We start from the raw sequence: 18,717 nt of genomic DNA, 5'->3' as shown, positions 1-18,717 counted from the left end.
ACCACATGATCTGTTGAATTGCTTGAGACATAAAATGAGTCAAAAAAGAGATTTCTATTAACATAAAAAAATAGAGGAAGATTAGCACTCCAAAGGCCAGGAGCTAGGGTTATTATTCAAAAGTAGATTATGCATATCATCGAAATCACTCTGAATTTCTTTGAAGTTCCACCCATCCTTCTTTGCCTACTTCAAACCGTAGAGAAGGGCCCGGGTAACAGTGTCAATGCTTTTTCTTGTCATCATGTAATTTGCATAAAGTGAGACAAATTACGGTTTAAAAATAAAATCACTTTCCCATCCACAAATTACCTTTTAAAAATAAAATCACTTTCCCATCCGGATACATTATGAATATTGTTAGTAACACCTGTGTAAATTCAGATGCAAAATTCATATTGAGGGCAGGGGGTAGAGGTGGCCATGGTATGGTGTCAATGCGATGGTACCTTGTGGTGAATTCCAGTCATATCAGTCTTGGAACTATATGAAAGAAATTGTGACATAAATCTAGTCTGTTATAGTAATATCCGATAACCTCTTCAGTTGCATATAGTGAAATGGTGGCAAATTTGTGGGTCTAATTGCACTATAACACCCCCCAAGTGCTGCTAACACATGTTGTCACACAATTCTTCTCTAGTGTCTTTAAATTTTGGCCTATCTGACCACACAATTTTTTCATTTTTGGGGAGAGAAACGAACAAAATTGTCGGACTGACAATAGCCTTTGGTAGGAATGAGACGCAGAACGTACATACATCAATCATGAGCTGGCCGCAAATAGAGCTTGCAACAAAGCATTATGAATGGCAAATACTCGCTCCTCAACTCTTTCAAACTTGAAACTCAATCGCCCAAATGGATACCGTTTTGTGAGTGTTTCGGGATCACAATCGTGATAGTCTTTACTTCGGAGAAGCCTTGAACAGATGGTTTTTGATATGTGCTTTGATGGTCATCAGCCTCAAGAGGTCCTCCCAACTCCTCTATGGGATTAGCAAAACAGTGGAGAGGAAGCATCTATATGGTTAGAATTTTTATGTAAAAAGTATCTATAACGAGGGGAGGGATTTTTTTATGTGTATATCTCTTTTTTTAAATATTTTTTTTCTTAGCATCAGCCCTCAAGCGCCTTAGAGCCATGCGATGTACTGATTCCTCTGAACAAAAAGGTCAGCAACCCAACTGTACTCAAAGACAAACCACTCATACTATAACTAATTTATAGGCCAGACAATCATAGAAAACTTATAAAATAGCTTTAATAGAGAGAAGATCATCATCAGTGGTGGCCCGATGGTTTGCTTCACAGGATCTGCTGCAGTTGCTTCCTGAACCGGTTGTAGGAGTTTCCATAGCAGTCTCTCCTCCTCTTTTTGAATATATACCCAACTTAGCAGTCTCTCCTCCTCTTTTGAATATATATACCCAACTTTTAGGGAATAGGGATGTCACTTTTTTAAGGGACCTATTTGATCCAATAGTAAAGTATAAATGTTGTGACTTGATGGTCAAGCAGTTGAAACAGTCATTCACATTCTCAGGGTAAGACTTCATAGTTCTCACTCCTCGTATCACCTCACACATCTGAGAGCCTCGTGCATTGGTATGCCTTTCTTAAGAGATATCATTTTCTGTCCAAGTCCAATATTTTTTTTTTTTTTTTTTTTTAGAGAAAAATAAAATTAAGTCGATTACATAGATAAGAAAAAAATCACATCATTATAAGAGTTTAGGTTAGTGAAAAAAGATGTTTCCCCGATCACTCAAAAAATAATATCTTCTAGTAGAAGTACCACATCAATGTTAGGTTTATAACAAAAAACTGGGTTCGGACAAAAAGTTACATGTCCTACAAAAACGGAACATCCCTCAAGGACAATGAATATGAGGTACTAAAATCAAAAAATAGTTCTTTCAGTTCACTGCAGTTCGGTTTGTTGAGTATTGGCACACAAAGCCATGCTACAGAAATCTTCTCTTTTTAGTTTCGGAACACATTGTAAATATTACTGTGTTTTAGGGTTTTGTTCTTCACTCTGTTATCGAAAAAAAAAAAAAAGGAAAAGAAAGTGCTCCAAATTGAAACTTCCATCATGAGCTTTGGGTAGTCTTCTGTAAATGTTTAGGGTTACATCGTCCAAAGAAAGGCTGTAGAAATACTTGTTATATTTGAATACAAGAAGAGATTGTTAGGAGTTAAATCAAACCCAGTGAACTTTGAAGTGTTACAATCATACACATACAAGGTAGAACATGTATTCTATAAAGAATTCTCCTCCAAACCAGTAAATGTTCCATGCTATGGACACACTACGCATACTATTTTCACTACTCCCTAAAGTCACCAGACTTCTTCAGTTCTTCAACATCAGATCTCTAATGAGGCTCAAAATCTCACTCCGCATCTTGGCCACTGCTGATGGAACCACCTGCTCTTTCAAAGTAGAAAACCACAGTGCATCCCTATCTTTGGACCCAACACTTCCATGCCAATGGCATATCACTTTTGCAATGGATAAAACATACAAACCACAATCATAACCATTCCTTTGTTGTGGTGTATCAGTGTATTCCAAATAGTGACAAGAATCTGAACAAGAGGAACCTAAAACCCCAAGCAAAGATTTCCGTAGCCTCTTGGCATGTAAGCTATTGGATCCGGCCATGCTATCATGGTGCACAAAAGCGTTCATAGATCTCTCATATGCAAGCAGGGTCCAATGAGTACCACCTTCAGCCATGGTCACATCATCATTATTGTTGACAACAAATATAATGAGCTTCTTATCAGGAAGCTTGAGAGGTTCAGTGAAATCTTTAAGGCTCTCTGGGTCTGGACAATTTGTAAGCCAAAAGGAGATTGAAGGTGGAACAAGAAGGATGTCTTTTGAGGGATAGCAAGAAGTGAGATAGCTGAAATAAAACTCTATAATGCGGTCATTGAGGAAATATGGGCCCCTTAGAATATCTAAATCCAATCTCCTCAATATAACATCATTGTAGTTAAGGATCTTCTCATTGTCTTTCAGTGAACCCATCTGACAAATCAGTTTCAAGAACCTGGCAAATGAAATTAAAATAAGATGAGGCTAGAACCATATTATTGGAATTTCAAATATGAACATTAGTCAGCAAAAAAAATCAAATAATTTGAGCAATAGCAAACTTATGGGAACACTAAAGAATGAAGAAATGCTTAAATTCAACAAGATATGCAGGTTACATAAACTTGCAATGTCTTTCAGTCAGATACAGAAAACCACTGGTTGAATGCACTTATAACACCAAAGGGTCCCTCCATCTGAACTCGTAATCAGAAGTGGTTACATGTTATTGAGTTCTTTCTACTTTCGAAGGGAGGGAAAAAAAGAGTACGATTGCTGATTGGATCCCTCACTCGCACATTGCTGGTCACCTATGCATTGCTGAATTTATAATAAAAAAAAAGAAAAAGAGATCATCTTAAACTAAGGCTGAAAATGATGAGATAGTAGTGATCTGATTCAAAAGAAGAAAAGAAAGAAGAGAACATCCTAAAATAAGTATGCTGTAGTGATTTATTAATTTTACACTCTCTTCAGGGGTGCCTACAGTGTTAATTTTCAAAGATCCAGCTCTAGAAATTATGATGCTTTCATTGTTCTGATGCAAGAACTTTTGGGTTCATTGGAACAACAATAGGTTCCTTTAAATTAGTTTGTCATCAGAAATTCTTTCAATTGTTGCCTTTGGCTATTGACAGGTTTGAGGAATTCAATTTTTTTTGTCAAATGGCAGCCTATGCCACTACCTTCACACTTATAGTCCAGCTATTCTTTCATTTCCTCTTGGAACTTCAGCAGTTCTAGCCAAGAGAAAAAAAACTGAAATGGGATCTTTCCCTCCCGCCCTACTTGTTAAGGAGTGATAAGTACTGCTGTTAAGAAAGGAGAAATAGGAAAGACAAGTCGCTGATTTCTCTTTTTCTATGTCTAGTTAGGAAACGGATAACAGCTTGATGCAGATAGTCCTGTCAAAAGGAGAGCACAAGCTGGCCAATACTTGGTTCAATTCTGTCCAAGATCCGGTTTTGGTTTGACCACATCAAACCAGCTGGTTGTTGGAAGCATTGTTCCTCTATTTTTGTCTTCAAGTGAAACCTCTAGAAGGCCATTCAGTTCAGCCATCAATGGGTGCACCAACAGTGTTAGAAACTTTGATTCCCTTTGTCTAACTGTAGTTTGTCTTTAGTGGGTTGATTTGGTCAATCACTAGGTTGCAATTAGTCTTTAGTCTAGAAGTATCTTTTGTTCCCTTATTTATTGTCTCTCAGTTCACAATGTATTATTTTTAGTAGTAGAGATAGTCCAGAATTTTAGAATTTTTATTTTCAGAAGTTAAGTTCCCTAATTTTCTAGTTTCTTATTTGTAATCAGCTTTGGAGCTGATATAGAGGCCAGAATCGATTGTAATGGTTTAGACTTTGATTAATAAAAATTGTTTGCTTTATGCAATGTCAAGATGTGAGAAACAGTGAGGTGAGAGACCTTTGGGTGAGATACTGATGCAGAATTGAGGCTGAACCAGGTTGACCCCTTCGGGCAATCTCAACTGAGACAAATTGGGTCCGATTGGATTTTTGGATTCATTAAGATCTTTAGGATTTTATTTTATTGGGAGAACATTTGCAATCTTTTATATTGGATAGCTATTAGACAAGTAGAACTTTCCAATTTTAGTTTTACTATCTTTCTATTTTATTAGTCTAAGATTTAGGAAGTAATTAGGAGTTGCTAATTTCAAATTTAGATTTTAATTAGGCAAGTTTTAATTTCAGTATATTATATACAGGCATGTAACGCAAGTTATTAGACAGATATTTTTTAGAATGAATTGAATTAAATGTTTTGGTGCCGAGTATGGTGCAAGACTTGGTCGTGTGACCTCCTTTCCCCCCTCCCCCTTATGCAATATCTTCTCTTACTCCCCTGCAACTCTGAGTTCTCTTAGGATTTTCTTCCTTCCCCTACCAGCCCTCCATCATACACATGGCTGAGATAGCCTTCCCCTACCCCCATTCTCATCTTCTTCCCTTCCTCCATTTTCTATCTTTTCCTTTTGATTTATTTTATACCTTTGAGTGTTGTGAGGTTATGAAGAGTGTAATTGATTGCCATTCCAAAGATCAAAACCAACCAGAAAAGCTACTGTTGTGCTGAAGGACGGAGGAGCCTGCAACAGCTTTAAGGTGAATTCTTCTGGGCACATTTTGAGCCCCTTATCTCAGCATCCCTTGACCTTCATCCACCAGGCTTTTGGTGTTATCTTAGGGTTCCCAAAAGGCACCTTCGACTTGCAGATCAGACCCGACTCTGCAGCCTTGTTTCTAAAATTTTCCTGATTGTTAACCTAGCTTCAGATCTTCCAAACCTAAAATTAGATTCCAGGGCCCTTTTAAGGGATAAGGACCAAAAGGGGCACTCAATCACTTTTCAAGACCAGCAGAGGCATCCTCTTTCTGCTGCAGGTGTCCTTCCATTAACCCTCAAACCCTAATTTCTGGGCAAGTTTTTTTCTCTTACCCGTCGCTGCCAGCACAAGGCCTGTAATCAGCCATCTTTGGAGGTTTATGTAAGACCATCACAGCCTTCATTTGACCAGCTTTGTGGCTCATTTGAGCTTTGATTAATGAGTACTTAAATTTCTCCCTATTCAGCCACATTTTCTGATCCTGCCTGCGATTAAGTCCATGTGATCTAACCTTATATCACAGCTACCTAGCTGATGTAGCAGTACTGCTTCCTAATTGATAATAATACCAGTCTTTTTTGTGCAAGTATGGAAAACATTAACAATGGAAAAAAACAGGAATGAGCTCAGTGAATTCATCAGAATTTAACGATATGCATCAGTGGGCATTAAAATTATGAAGACTAATCCTGTACCAGAAAAATCCAGCTAGAGTCTAGTATAAGCAGGATTGCAAAACAGAGAGCAGAACCATAAGATTTAGTGAAACGGAGGTGCCCCAATGGAGTGAACTAGTAGAAACTGACCTGTGAAACTTAATTAAAGCAAGAGAAGACAGAATGGATAATAGAGCAGTAATGTAGTGGAATCCACCAAAATCCCTGATCATAATTCACTCTTCTACCAAGGAATCCACCAAGCACACTACTAAATTCCAGGTAATTTATCAGAAATTTCACCACCTATACCATTCATGAGTCCTTCAAGATTTTCCAGGTAAGTATATATATAATTCTACTTATTTCTGAGCAGAACATGAGCATATTGAGGATTGTCCAGATTCCCTCATTCACTACGAAACCTTCTACGTAAATTTTGTCTACTAGAGCAATCACTAAAATTATGGGTTGGAAATGGGTTGTAACTGGAAAGAAGGTTTTCCTTCCCTGATATGGGTTAAATGCTTTGATCCTTGGGATGAAAAGAATATCCTTTTCTCTTAATTTCATCTTTATCTCAAGCATCTCTATATAGGATCTCTAAGCAGATTATCCTGACTAGCATTTACAGAAGTGTAGGGTGATGAGTAAATTCAACTTTCCACAAGAAGCATTGCTGAGTCAGATGTAGATTATGGGAAATGTTTGCTCAGTTTTCTGCAATCCATGTTCAATTTGTGATTCCAGAAGAGGTGGTAAAAACTGTAATACGAATCTGTGTCAGAACTAGATAATTTCAGTAGTCTTCTAATCTTTTTTTTGTTTTGGTAAAAGTAGTCTTCTAATCTGTCTCTGATCATATAGACAACAGATTTCCAATTGTTAACTACATTTCGTAAAGGTTAGTTTTAGTGAGTGTGACATTTCTGGGACAGAGGAAGTGAACAACCTCAAAGAGTTGAAGAGTAGGCTCCTTCCGTTGGTTGCAAGTTGGCAGCCTTCCTTTCTCTAACTCGGTGGGACCTTTTCACCTATAGGCTACAAAAGAAAACTTGCCTCACAAATAGAGGGAACCAATCTATAAGGTCGTGACTAGACTCTGATTTAAGCCACACAAACTGGGCATCTGATATATTATCTCTCTTTATTCTCTGTTCCATCTTTGGGGGTGACAGAGCTTGGAGAAAAATTTCTGCGGCATCATAATGATGGGGATGAAAGTATCATTTGGTGGCATAGGATCAAAAAAACTTGTCCTCAATGTTTTGGTAACAGGAATTGGAACATTTAATAAATTAAATCAAGTTCAGATCAACAAATGTATAGGAGAATTTGGGTGGAAGTCATTTTTCTGCTTAATAATGGCACTCTATGAGCCCATTGGAGATACTGTGAAATGGCTGCCACGATTCACTAAGAAAGGTTAAAATTGCAGCCTATGATTGACGTAATACCTATCTTGGATTAATTTTGGGTTCAAGATGAATTCCGCCGAAAAGTCAGCTACTGTCCAAGGAAAACTAAGAATATTACCAAAATTAAAAGTTCAATATGAAGTCCTCTCAGAAAGAAGAGTAAAAATATGAAATATTTTTCTCATCCTAAACCAATGGCATTTGATGAATAAATACTTCTCCTTCCCCATGAATCCAAGAGACAGAGAATTATTAGCTAAGATTCCTCCATCGTATTAAATGAAACTCAAAGGTAAAGTAAAAGAAGACAATAAAAGAATGAAAACCACAGGGGATCTAAATCAAAATATTCAAACCAAAACAAAGAACAAAGCATTTGCAAGATTGAATCAGTCAAAGATAATCATTAAGCACACAAATACTGATCTGCGAATCAACTGGACGCAATACGTTGATGGAAGAAAATTTTCAAACCTTTAATTTAATCTTCGTCTTCTTCCCCACTAGCCTTTGAGTTGCCAATGGAGGGAACTGAAAACGTTTTGGCCTAGGGCTTGAGAATCTCAGAGAGTGGGGAATGAGAGTGGAAGGACGATCAGAAGGAAATATCTGGTGATTTTCAAAGCATGCCCATATGAGAGGATGTAAAAATCATCCTTCCATTGCGTACGTCCAACCATAGTAAGTTCCGAGATGGCAATAATACAGGAATAGATACGTACGGCTGTTAAATGGATCATATGGTAATAATACATTTCAAAAAATTTGTTGCAATAAAACACCTACGGCAATGATACGGTACGTGTTTAACACGTGTTTAATACGGTTGCTCTGTAAAAATCTGGAAGCAAAAATCTGATACTAAAAATGATTGTTTGAAACTAAATTCTAATCTACCATGCTTTTATGAAGACTAAAATTTAATCTGATTTTTCAATTGGAAATCATTTCCCATTCTTTTGAATTTTTACATTTAATATTAAACATCATCCCGTCTCGTAATTTTTACATGTTCTCTTCTTCTTCTTGGTACGAAAAACAAGGTTCAAGAAGATGGAGAATAAGTATTTGCAATCGTTCATCCCAGAGATTCGCTTGGATTTTCTTGAAATTTCCATGGGGGTACAATCTAAAACCAGTCATGGATCAATTTTAAGGCTCAATAGCCTCCTCCCTTCAACTCCTTTGATTTCTTAGATGCAATATTGCAAGAAGAGAGGGAGGAGAACACCCATGTCATTTCCCTCTTTCTAATTCTTTATATTGTCCATCTACAACTATGTTTATCAATAATTGTCGGTCCAATTCAAATAGCGTTTATATGCTAAATTTCCTATAAAGGTTTTCATTTCAACCCCTTTTGGAAAATCCCACCCTTGGCCATCTTTGTCCATGTGAGTCATTTCTTTTGAATATTTCTTGCTTCTTGTTAAAAATTATTTGCAGATGCAATCACCCTCAATTGGATTTTCAACTACCACTGGGAAGAGAGATAGAGAAGAGGAAGTGTTGATTGGGTTTTCAACAATCAATGGGAAGAGAAATGGGTAAGAGAATGAGAGCAGGGGGTATTGATGTCTTACCTATCGCCCTCGGTCGCTAGCTACCGAGAACGGAGATGGAGGAGAAGGGGTGACTGGGCAAAGGTTCCTCCTTTTATTGGTTTACTTAGATGAGGGAAGAAGAAGGGTTATAGTTTCGATCAATTAGGGTTCCTGATAGAAGACAAGGGTTGGGAATTAGGATTTGGCCCATTTGGGTTAATCTCTTTTTTTTTTTTTTTTTGAACCCAAAAGTTTTATTGAGTATGTAATGTATTATTCGTGTATATGTAGGTACCATGGACCTCCGCCCCGCCCGGGGATCGCCATATGGAGCGTAAGGCGTGTACACATGCTCTAGGGTTCAACCCTAATGAGATGAGATAGTATCCCCTGGTCATCAAATGCCAAGGGGGGGATACACGTTATGGGTAAAAGGGAGTCGCCAACTAGAAAGGGTCTAGGACCTATAAATGTCTCCCCCAATCAAGGGAGAGAGACTAATGACTCTGATGGATAAGGCTGGTTTGCACCAAGATTCTGGACAAATGTCAAGTGACAGACTGGGAAGGTGTTAGGCACCCAGTCTGCCCGACCTGAAGGGCGGTCTCTTTTTGTTTGATCAAAGTTTGTTTGTACCCTACTAACTAGTCCTAAATCTAGGTCACAGAAAACCCTAATCTAGGTATCTAAGCATGACATATGAAAACCCTAAACCAAGTGTTTAAATTATGCTAGCTAGGTTATGATGCAAATGATGAAATGGTTACGCTAATTAAATAAGCTTAATTTAAAAAGCTAAATTAACGAAACACAATTAAATAAACAACAGTTGAAATGACTAATTACATTAACTAAGTTACTTTAATTAATCTAAATTAGTACTACACTAATGCAAGTGAATGTTGGAGTACAAAAGATAGATAGTAGGAAAACCCAAATCCCCAACACGCACCTAGTGCTATGAACCGGTTTGAGGGGCCAGCCACGCCCATCCTAAACTAAACACGCCCTAAACTACGTCCCATACATTATTTAGAGGGAAATAAAATGAAATCATTTGATTTGAAATTTCAAAATTAGGGGAATCCCAAACCTAAGTTCTAGGACTAGATACATTATAGGCCTGAAATCAAACCAAAATGGATAAAAGAAAAATAAAATATAAAAAAAGGAGGGAAAGATTCCACATAGAAATGAAATAGGTTGGGGGGATTACAAATATGGACTATCTAATAGCAAATTAAAGAAATAACAAAAAAAAACAAGAAAATAAAATAAGAAGGAGAAGAAGAAAAAGAAAAGAAGATAGAGGGGGGTTCAGTTGCTGCTGCAGGAGAAAAAGAAGAGAAGAGAAGAAGAAGAAGAAAAGAAGAAAGAGGGGGGTTCGGCTGCTGCCAGTTACAGCAGCAGGGAAGGAAAAGGGAAGGAGAGAAGAAGAAGAAGAAGAAGAAGGAGGAGGAGTTAGTGCGGCTCGGTTGTTGCTGGTTAGGGGTTGCAGCAGCAGAGAAGGAAAAGAGAACAAGAGAAGAAAAAGAAGAAGAAGAAGAAGAAGGAGGAGGAGTCAGTGCGGCTCGGTCGCTGCTGGTTAGGGCTCGCAGCGGCAGGGAAGGAAAAGGGAAGAAGAGAAGAAGAAGAAGAAGAAGAAGAAGAAGGAGGAGGAGGAGTTAGTGCGGCTCGGTTGCTGCTGGTTAGGGGTAACAGTGGCAGGGAAGGAAAAGGGAAGAAGAGAAGAAGAAGAAGAAGAAGAAGAAGGAGGAGGAGTTAGTGCGGCTCGGTCGCTGCTGGTTAGGGGTTGCAGCAGCAGGGAAGGAAAAGAGAAGAAGAGAAGAAGAAAGGTGCGGCTGCAGTTTGGTTGCGGCAGCAGGGAAGAAGAAGAGAGGTGCGGCTGCAATTCAATTGTAGCAGCAGGGAAGAAGAAGAGAGGTGCGGCTGCAGTTCGGTTGCAGCAGCAGGGAAGGAAAAGAGAGGTGCGGCTGCAGTTCGGTTGTAGCAGCAGGGAAGAAGAAGAGAAAGGTGCGGCTGCAGTTCGGTTGTAGCAGCAGGGAAGAAGAAGAGAAAAAGAGGAGGAAGAAGAAGAAGAATTAGGTTACATATAAGATTCTGATCTAAGGTCCTAGATTAAAAGAACAAAAAGCAATTTAAAAACTAAACCAAATCAAAGGTAAACATGCTTAAAAAATAATTAAACCTAAATACCCCTTAATTGGACCTGAATAAATCAAATTACATCTAATAAACCGTATTGAACCAAATTGATACTAATTAAGCATAATTAATCTAAATAAATCAATTAGGAATTAATTTATTACATTAGATAAGCTAGCTCTAAACTGCAATTAGGAGAGGAAAAATACATTAAGCCGGCTTTAATCAAGGAACAAGGAGAGATAACCCTTGTGCTTTGAGTCCCCAAATCGAACCGAACTGGATAAGATCTCCCGGCTCAATGAAGGATTAATGTATTAAACTTTAAAACTTGGAGAATGTTTGATTTTAGAGGGAAGAAGTTAGCCAAAAACCTTAATGGGGCCATCCTCTCTCCCAAATTCTCAATTTTTCCTCCTTTTCGTGGAAGAGGGGAAGGGTTGTTTTTATAACCATGGGACTTGGGGAAATTTTCTCAAATTTTCGATGTGGGATTAAAACTAGATAGGATTGTCCAAAAGGCCTTGCTTTTGGACAAAGTGGAGCTCGGCCTTTTGGAGGCCGAGGTGGAGCACGGCCCGATGGAGGCTGAGGTGCAGCACGGCCTGATGGAGGCCGAGGTGGAGCATAGCCTGATTGAGGCCGAGGTGGAGCACGGCCTGATGGAGGCCGAGGTGGAGCACGGCCTATTGGTGGCCGAGGTGCAGCACGGCCTATTGGAGGCCGAGGTGGAGCACGGCCTGATGGAGGCCGAGGTGTAGCACGGCCTGATTGAGGCCGAGGTGGAGCACGGCCTGATTGAGGCCGAGGTGGAGCACGGCCTGATTGAGGCCGAGGTGGAGCACGGCCTGATGGAGGCCGAGGTGCAGCACGGCCTGATGGAGGCCGAGGTGGAGCACGGCCTGATTGGGGCCGAGGTGGAGCACGGCCTGATTGGGGCCGAGGTGGAGCACGGCCTGATGGAGGCCGAGGTGCAGCATGGCCTATTGGAGGCCGAGGTGGACAAACATCAATAATCCACAACATCAAATTTTTGAAAACATTTTCTCTTGAAAGTTTATGGGAAAAAATGGTCATTTCCTACTCTAAGTTTGAAAATTCTCCAAGTCTAAAATATCCAACATGTAATCCTTCATATTGTCATCATTGCCGGGGGGTGACAAAATTCGGTGTCTACAGTATGATACAGTTATCTTTAAAATCCACGTATTGAACGTTATAATACGGTTATCTTTAAAATCCACGTATTGAACGGTTTTTTTAGATTGATACGCCAAATTACGAACTTTTGAATTAAATGTTCAGATGCATGTATTATACACGTATAATATGCGTATTTTACTAACTATGCGTCCAACAAGCCAACACGTGGGACTTTTCTTTGCCGCCAAGTGTAAAGCTTGCTTGAGCTCTCAGGCAACCGGTGGCCCTCTTGGAAGCTAAGGGTCTGAGGCCATTGCAGTGCTCTCAAGGTTCTACAACTCGAGAATGGTCACAAGATCGGTCAAGGGTTATATCGTTCTAATGTCGGTTTGGATTGACTTGGATCGATCTTATCAGATAGATTTATTCCTTTTTTTCTTAATCAATTTCTATTAATATATTAAGCTTAGACCATACATGTGGATTGGGATCGAAAATGTCAAGGTTGATGATCGGGGATTGATTAAGGCCAATACCATTCTGATTCAGTCCATACTGATCGCTCCATTCCATTTTTTTAGAACCATGGTGCTCTAGCTCAGGAATTGTTTTTTTTTTTTTTTTTATCAGAAGAAAATTAAAATTCATTAATTGTAAAGGATTGAATATACATCATTGTAGGATTGATGAGTAGAAAGAGAAATTCTCTTAGTGAGAACCTAAAAAGCTTAAGTGTTTCAAGAGTCTTACAACATTATTAGTTGGTTTTAGACAGATGTTAAGTTTAGACAACAAATTATGAACATCCACAAAAAGAGGAATTTCTTTAAGAGGCCAAATGCAATTCCTATGGTTCAGTCAAAAAAGATTGTAGATTGGCAGAATCAGCCCAGATCTCCCCATGGTTCCATCCCGTGGCCAGTGCATGCTTCACTTCATGAGCAGCCCTCTAAGATATGCTTCAATGGTGCTTCTTATCATCATTTAATCAACATTAAATAAAAAAATACATTATTTTTATCAATTAAGCAATAGTCCCAAGTTGAGATAGTATTGGTCTTATCAGTGACTCCCACACATACTATCATAGATGTGATCATGATGGGAAGATACTGGGGGAGGAGGAGGGGAAGTCTCATGGATTGAGATCACCTGGGTAGATGTAGAAAGATTGTTTGCTTGATCAGTCCATTGTTTCACCGAGTGAACAATCAGAAGGGGATTAGGCTTATCTTGGTTAAAAAGCACATTGTTCCTATGGTTCCACAAATAATAGCATGTAAAAATGAAGGTGATAAAAAAAATTGGTAAAATATCTCGGGGAACATAATATATAAAGTACATAATAACATATTGCATTGGAGCTTCAAAAAACGAAAAGATTTGCACAATGTCTCATCTACAGAAATCCAGATTGTGTCATCCATAAAATGGAGTGATTCTTTTTTTTGTTTTTTTTCTTCTGACTTGGAAGAATTGATAGATACTATGGGGGAAGAGATGCTCTGAATCAATGGAATTAATTCTCCATATTCAAAAAATATCATCGGAACAAAAGAAAGTCGCAATCCCAAAGGGCATGAAGCCCAAATTCTTTTAATAAATTCACAATAAAGAAAATATGATCAATAGAGTCCTGCTTGTCATGACACAATCCGCATATTGTATCGATGTCCTTCCATTTTCTTAGGATATCCTTGGTACGAACCTCTCCATGAGCCAACCTCTAAAAATAAAATATAAAATTCAAGTGAAGATTGAGAAGCGATTATTGTATCTATCAAGCAATAATCACTCCAACCATGGATTTAGTGATCCCTTCTAATACCATATTGGTTTTGGGGATGGTTGATACCCATTCCGATACCATGCACTAAATCCATGGTTGGGGCAGTCCTTTCTTTAGTTGCTTGTGCTTCTAGATTTGTTATTTCTTGGGTTTGGCTCTTTCAACCTACCCATTTTCTTGTATCGTTCCCTCTTAGCCATTACCGTAGAGGTTGATGGTCTGGTCAACCCGGTTTAACTGTCCACTAAATTTCTCCTTTTGGTCGTAGGTTTTCATGAGATTGAAACTTTGGGACTGAGTTTTCCTTTAGGATATGTTTGGAAGACAGGAAGAGAAAAAAAGAGAAAAAAAAATTAAATTAAATTTGAAGAAAGTGAGACACTTAAAAAAATCATTGTGTAATCATAACTTTTGTCTTATTATGTCTTTTGTATTCTTTTCTTAGCTACCAAACATAGCCGTAGGAAATAGAACAAATGTGTCTTCCTTTAGTTTTGGTGACATGAGTCTCTGCAATGTTCTGAGATTGCTTTTTGTAGAAGTGACCCTACGACTCACTACCTTCGTACCCTGGTTTTACAACCTAGGGATCTCATTCCCTATTTATTTTTCTAGGGGTTTGATCTGTCTTTGCCTCAATGTGTTGCCTCCTATGAGAGGTTCTTTTGGTGATTGTCACCATTGAAGCACTTCTCTTTGGGTGATTTTCGTTGGCCTGGTTTCTTATTCTTTTTGTTTTAGTGGTAAATTATGTCTTAAGGCCGGGTTTCAAACTATGGGTTCGTTTGATAACGTTTTTGCCGTTTCTGTTTCAAAATGCGGTAGAAACAAAAGTTTCTGTTTCTGGGAATAGAAACGGAATTTTGGGTGTTTGATAAACCTCTTGTTTCTTGAAACGTTTCTCTGTCATAAAAGCTAGCCTGTGCAAGTTCAACGTCGTCCCCCACCTCCACTCCGCCTCCTCCACACATCCACAATCCCCCATCTTCCAAGCCAACCAAAATAGCTCCATCGCCCACTTCTCAGTTGAACCACCACCACCATCAACACCGTCAGCGAAAAACACGTTCCTTGCACCCTCTAGGAATGACCGAATAGCTCCTAAGACCCTGTTTCTCCAGTGATGAAGTTGCCTGGATCCTCAGCCGTCTCGAACGTAAGAAGTTTTTGAAAAACGAAAATGAAAACAAATTCTGCCCTAGTTCTTATAAATTGGCGCAGGAGATTCCTCAGCTGTCTCGAACGTACCAAGCCAAACTCTAGCGCTGTTCTTCGTCGGATCTCTGATCTCTGCCACAAATTTCCCCCATGGCCGTTGTCTTACTCCTCTATAATGCTTTCGCTTCGACGGAGCCGCAGCTAGAGCCGTCACTGAAGTTGACTTCCGATACCATTGATGATGTCATAATCACAACTGATGAAGCCGAAGTCAAAGCCGTCGGTTGCACCTGAAACACTCCTCCAAAAGTTGATTCCTGAGGCTTTGCTTTTCCACTCCTCTCCCCATCAACCCAGGGTCTACCATCTATTTGGTGTCCTCTTCCATGAGAAGCTTCTCTAACTTGAAGCCCTCAATGTTGATTCCTCCAAAGCCCTTGAGAAGAACCTAGATATCCGCTCAGCTCCGATCGACTCACAAGTCCGTCGAGAAATGTCTATACTCAATGGGCATCGAACGCTTGAATGTCGGTGTCGAGGGAATAATGTCGGGTTTGTGGGAAAGAAAGGTCCACAAGTCAGTTTCCAGAAATGATGAAACAAGTTCTACTTGTTCTGTTGTTTCTGTTTTTTGAACCAGAAATAGATATAAATTGCTATTTTCGTTTCTGTAATTAGGTGAAATGGAAAAGTTTTGTCAAACACTTTTTGTTCTATTTTTGTCGTTTCTTGACACAGAAATGGTAGAAATGCATTTCTTGAAACGTTATAAAACGGGCCCTATGTGTCACGTTTGTGTGTGTTTTTCCTTTCTTAAATCTATCTTTCTTAGCCAGTCTTTGGAATCATTTTTCTTTTTCTTTATAACTAACTTTTAAAAAATATTAATAAAAACCATTTTTTTTTTATCAAAAGATGAAAATCATTTGTTAGCCATTAAACATATTAAAGTATGGAATGAGAAATCATTTGGTAACTATATAGCTGTAATTTGTGAAAGAGAATGCTACACTACTGGCATAGGTACACGGCAACGCATAGGCCAAAGGAAGGCACATAGCAGCATCTTTAGTGAGGGGTCAATATGATCTTTCTGCACCTATTGTGTCTAGGCGTAGACACATGCAAGTGAGTAGCTTTTTTATTCCATACTTTTATAACATTTTTGAAGAAATGGGGCCCAAATTATGAAAAGTTAGTATTAATATTAGCTTATAAGAAGACTGGCCCAAAACCCATATAAGATGGGTGAAGGATGCATCTCAATTCCTCCACAAAACCATAACATAGTATTCTGTCAGGTAGAATTCTTTCTTCCTTTATTTATTTATTTTTTTAAATTGGTAAGATGCAGGACAAAAGGACCCACAACCTGGTGAGAGTGCCAGCTTCGCGGTCTGGCTATGACTACAACTTCCCCCTTTTTAATCCATCAGATGGAGGTTTGGGGGAGGGATGGGTTGGCAATTTGGAGTTGCAATGCGGGAGGGGCGATTAGCATTTTGATTCTTGAATGAATGAATGAGTGGATGGTAGGATTAGCTCATCTTAATGGTTCCAAACAATCGTAGGTATTCCAATTCTATCTCATCAAATTCATTCCCATCCAAAAAGATTGTGTAGATGTGAGCTATTTGAAACTAATTCCATAACTGTTGCCAATCTGGTGACTTAGCTGAATCCTTTACATTCTACCAAAAAAAAAAAAAAAAAAAGCTGAATACTTTACCACTCCGAACTGTATAAATTTAGAAATGGCAATAATATGGGAATAGATATGTACTACAATTAAACGGACCATATGATAATAATACTTTTTGAAAATCCAATGCAACAAGATGTGTACAACAATGATATGATACATGTTTAATAGGATTGTTTTGTAACAAAACAGGAGCAAAAACTGATTTTTTACAACTAGATTCTAATCTCTCATACTTTCAAGAACACTAAAATGCAACCTGATCTTCTAATTTAAAATCAATTCTCATTCTGATTTCAAAATATAATATTAATTAAATTTAATCATATCTATCATAATAAATGTTGATAGGTTGGTGTAGGTGCAGAAGGATGAGCAGAGAAAAGAGAGAGAGATTGGCAATTTGGAGAATAGGATGGTGGTGGAGGATGAGGATGATGATGGTGGTGGAAGGGAGCCTTTAGATCCTGGACCTGTTGCCCCTGACCCTGGTGGGACTTCAGAAGCTACAGCCCCAAAACGTTCCTATGCTAGGGTGTTAGGAGTTTCATCATGGCCTGCTATCGATTCCTTTCCTGAACTGATTCAGGCTGGAAACATTTGCACAATAATAATTCCCCAGCAAGATTATGAAGCCAAGAGACACAATTTTCATTTTTCTCTCATAGGACAGGTCAATTTTTTCCTTATTTCTCTCGATGCTTTGAGGATGGAGGCTAAAGAAAAAAGGAATCTCAGTCAGGGTGTGGTCATGCATCCACTGGGTAAGGGCTTTGTGATCTTCCAATTTCACTGTGAAGGTGACAAAGCCGAGGTATGGAGAAGAAGTCCTCTCAAGATTGGTGGACAATTAATTCGATTTCAGCATTGGAAGCCTGACTTCAACATTCATGAGAAGCAGATTTTCACAAAGATTGTCTGGATTCGTTTCCCAGACCTCCCTCTCGAGTATTGGCACGAGAATGTTCTCTTGTCAATCGTGAAAGCGGTCAGACGACCTGTGGCATTGGATCGAAGGACCAGGCAAGGGATAATGGGGTATTTAGCTAGGGTCCTTGTCGAAATTGATATTTTTGAATCTGTTGTGAGAATTGACGAAGTCTAAGTCGAAAGATTTGAACCTAGCACATCCAAAGTCTTCGGCTTTCTTCAAAAAGTGGTGTATAAGGATAATATTGAACAGTGTGGGTATTGCCGATGTGTGGGCCATTTAGTTTCAACATGTAGATAGAAGAAACTTGATGATGCTGAGCAGAGTGCCATGGAAAATACTGCAGTGGTGCAAGGGGTGGTGTATGTTGAAGACGGAGTCGACTAAGTGGGGTTGAACTCAGAGAGAGTGATTCAAAATTTGAATGAGAATCCAGCTCATACGCATAATTCTCCTCCCAATTGTGGAACCCTTTTTAAGGAAGTTTCTAATTGTGGAGCGTCACCTAAGGAAGATTTAAATTGTGGAGTGCCCAACCATATGGTGAATGGAGGAGATATCCAAGTATTTTTGGAATATTCTCCTCTGAATCCTATTTTTTTTTAGGAAATGAATCTAAGAAGGATGCCAACGACCCAAACTCTCTCAACCAAGCTATCTCGGTGGATAAAGGGGTATCCAACGGGTCTAATTTGGATTCTAGTTACGAATCATCAAGCGGTTCTTCTGATTGTGACCCGGTTCCCTCTTCCCTGCCCATGGAGGTATCCAGTGCCCCTTTAGTCATAGAAACAAAGGACTGCGCTCCTGTTTTGGAGGCGAGATACTCCTCTCAGCCTAGAAGAATCTCCCTATATGGTCGGGGTCGTGGTGGTGCTTCTCTATCACACTGTCAGCTACCAGTCCTAGAGGTGCCTCGTGAGGAAATAATTGTCTCATCTCTGCTTGTAGCAGACTATTCAAGGGGCATGGTCTTCATTGTGCACTCAAAAGTAG

At 39.1% G+C, this 18,717-nt stretch overlaps 2 protein-coding genes across 2 annotated transcripts; one reads left to right on the top strand and one right to left on the bottom strand.

The window, feature by feature from the left end:
• Positions 1-2,076: 2,076 nt before the first annotated feature.
• On the bottom strand, positions 2,077-7,936 carry LOC122081889 (NEDD8-specific protease 1). Its single transcript, XM_042649267.1, has 2 exons — positions 7,784-7,936; positions 2,077-3,066 (listed from the first exon to the last, which is right to left on the bottom strand). Exon 2 carries the CDS (start codon positions 3,042-3,044, stop codon positions 2,361-2,363), a length of 684 nt encoding a protein of 227 aa, XP_042505201.1. The 5' UTR covers positions 3,045-3,066; positions 7,784-7,936; the 3' UTR covers positions 2,077-2,360.
• Positions 7,937-17,205: 9,269 nt separating this feature from the next.
• On the top strand, positions 17,206-17,895 carry LOC122082068. Its single transcript, XM_042649562.1, has one exon. It carries the CDS (start codon positions 17,206-17,208, stop codon positions 17,893-17,895), a length of 690 nt encoding a protein of 229 aa, XP_042505496.1.
• The last annotated feature ends 822 nt before the right edge of the window (positions 17,896-18,717 follow it).

This window comes from Macadamia integrifolia, chromosome 6 (assembly GCF_013358625.1).
Source record: "Macadamia integrifolia cultivar HAES 741 chromosome 6, SCU_Mint_v3, whole genome shotgun sequence".
Lineage (NCBI taxonomy): Eukaryota > Viridiplantae > Streptophyta > Magnoliopsida > Proteales > Proteaceae > Macadamia > Macadamia integrifolia.
Note: the sequence above shows the minus strand (reverse complement) of the source record. Positions and strands in the feature narration are given on the sequence as shown.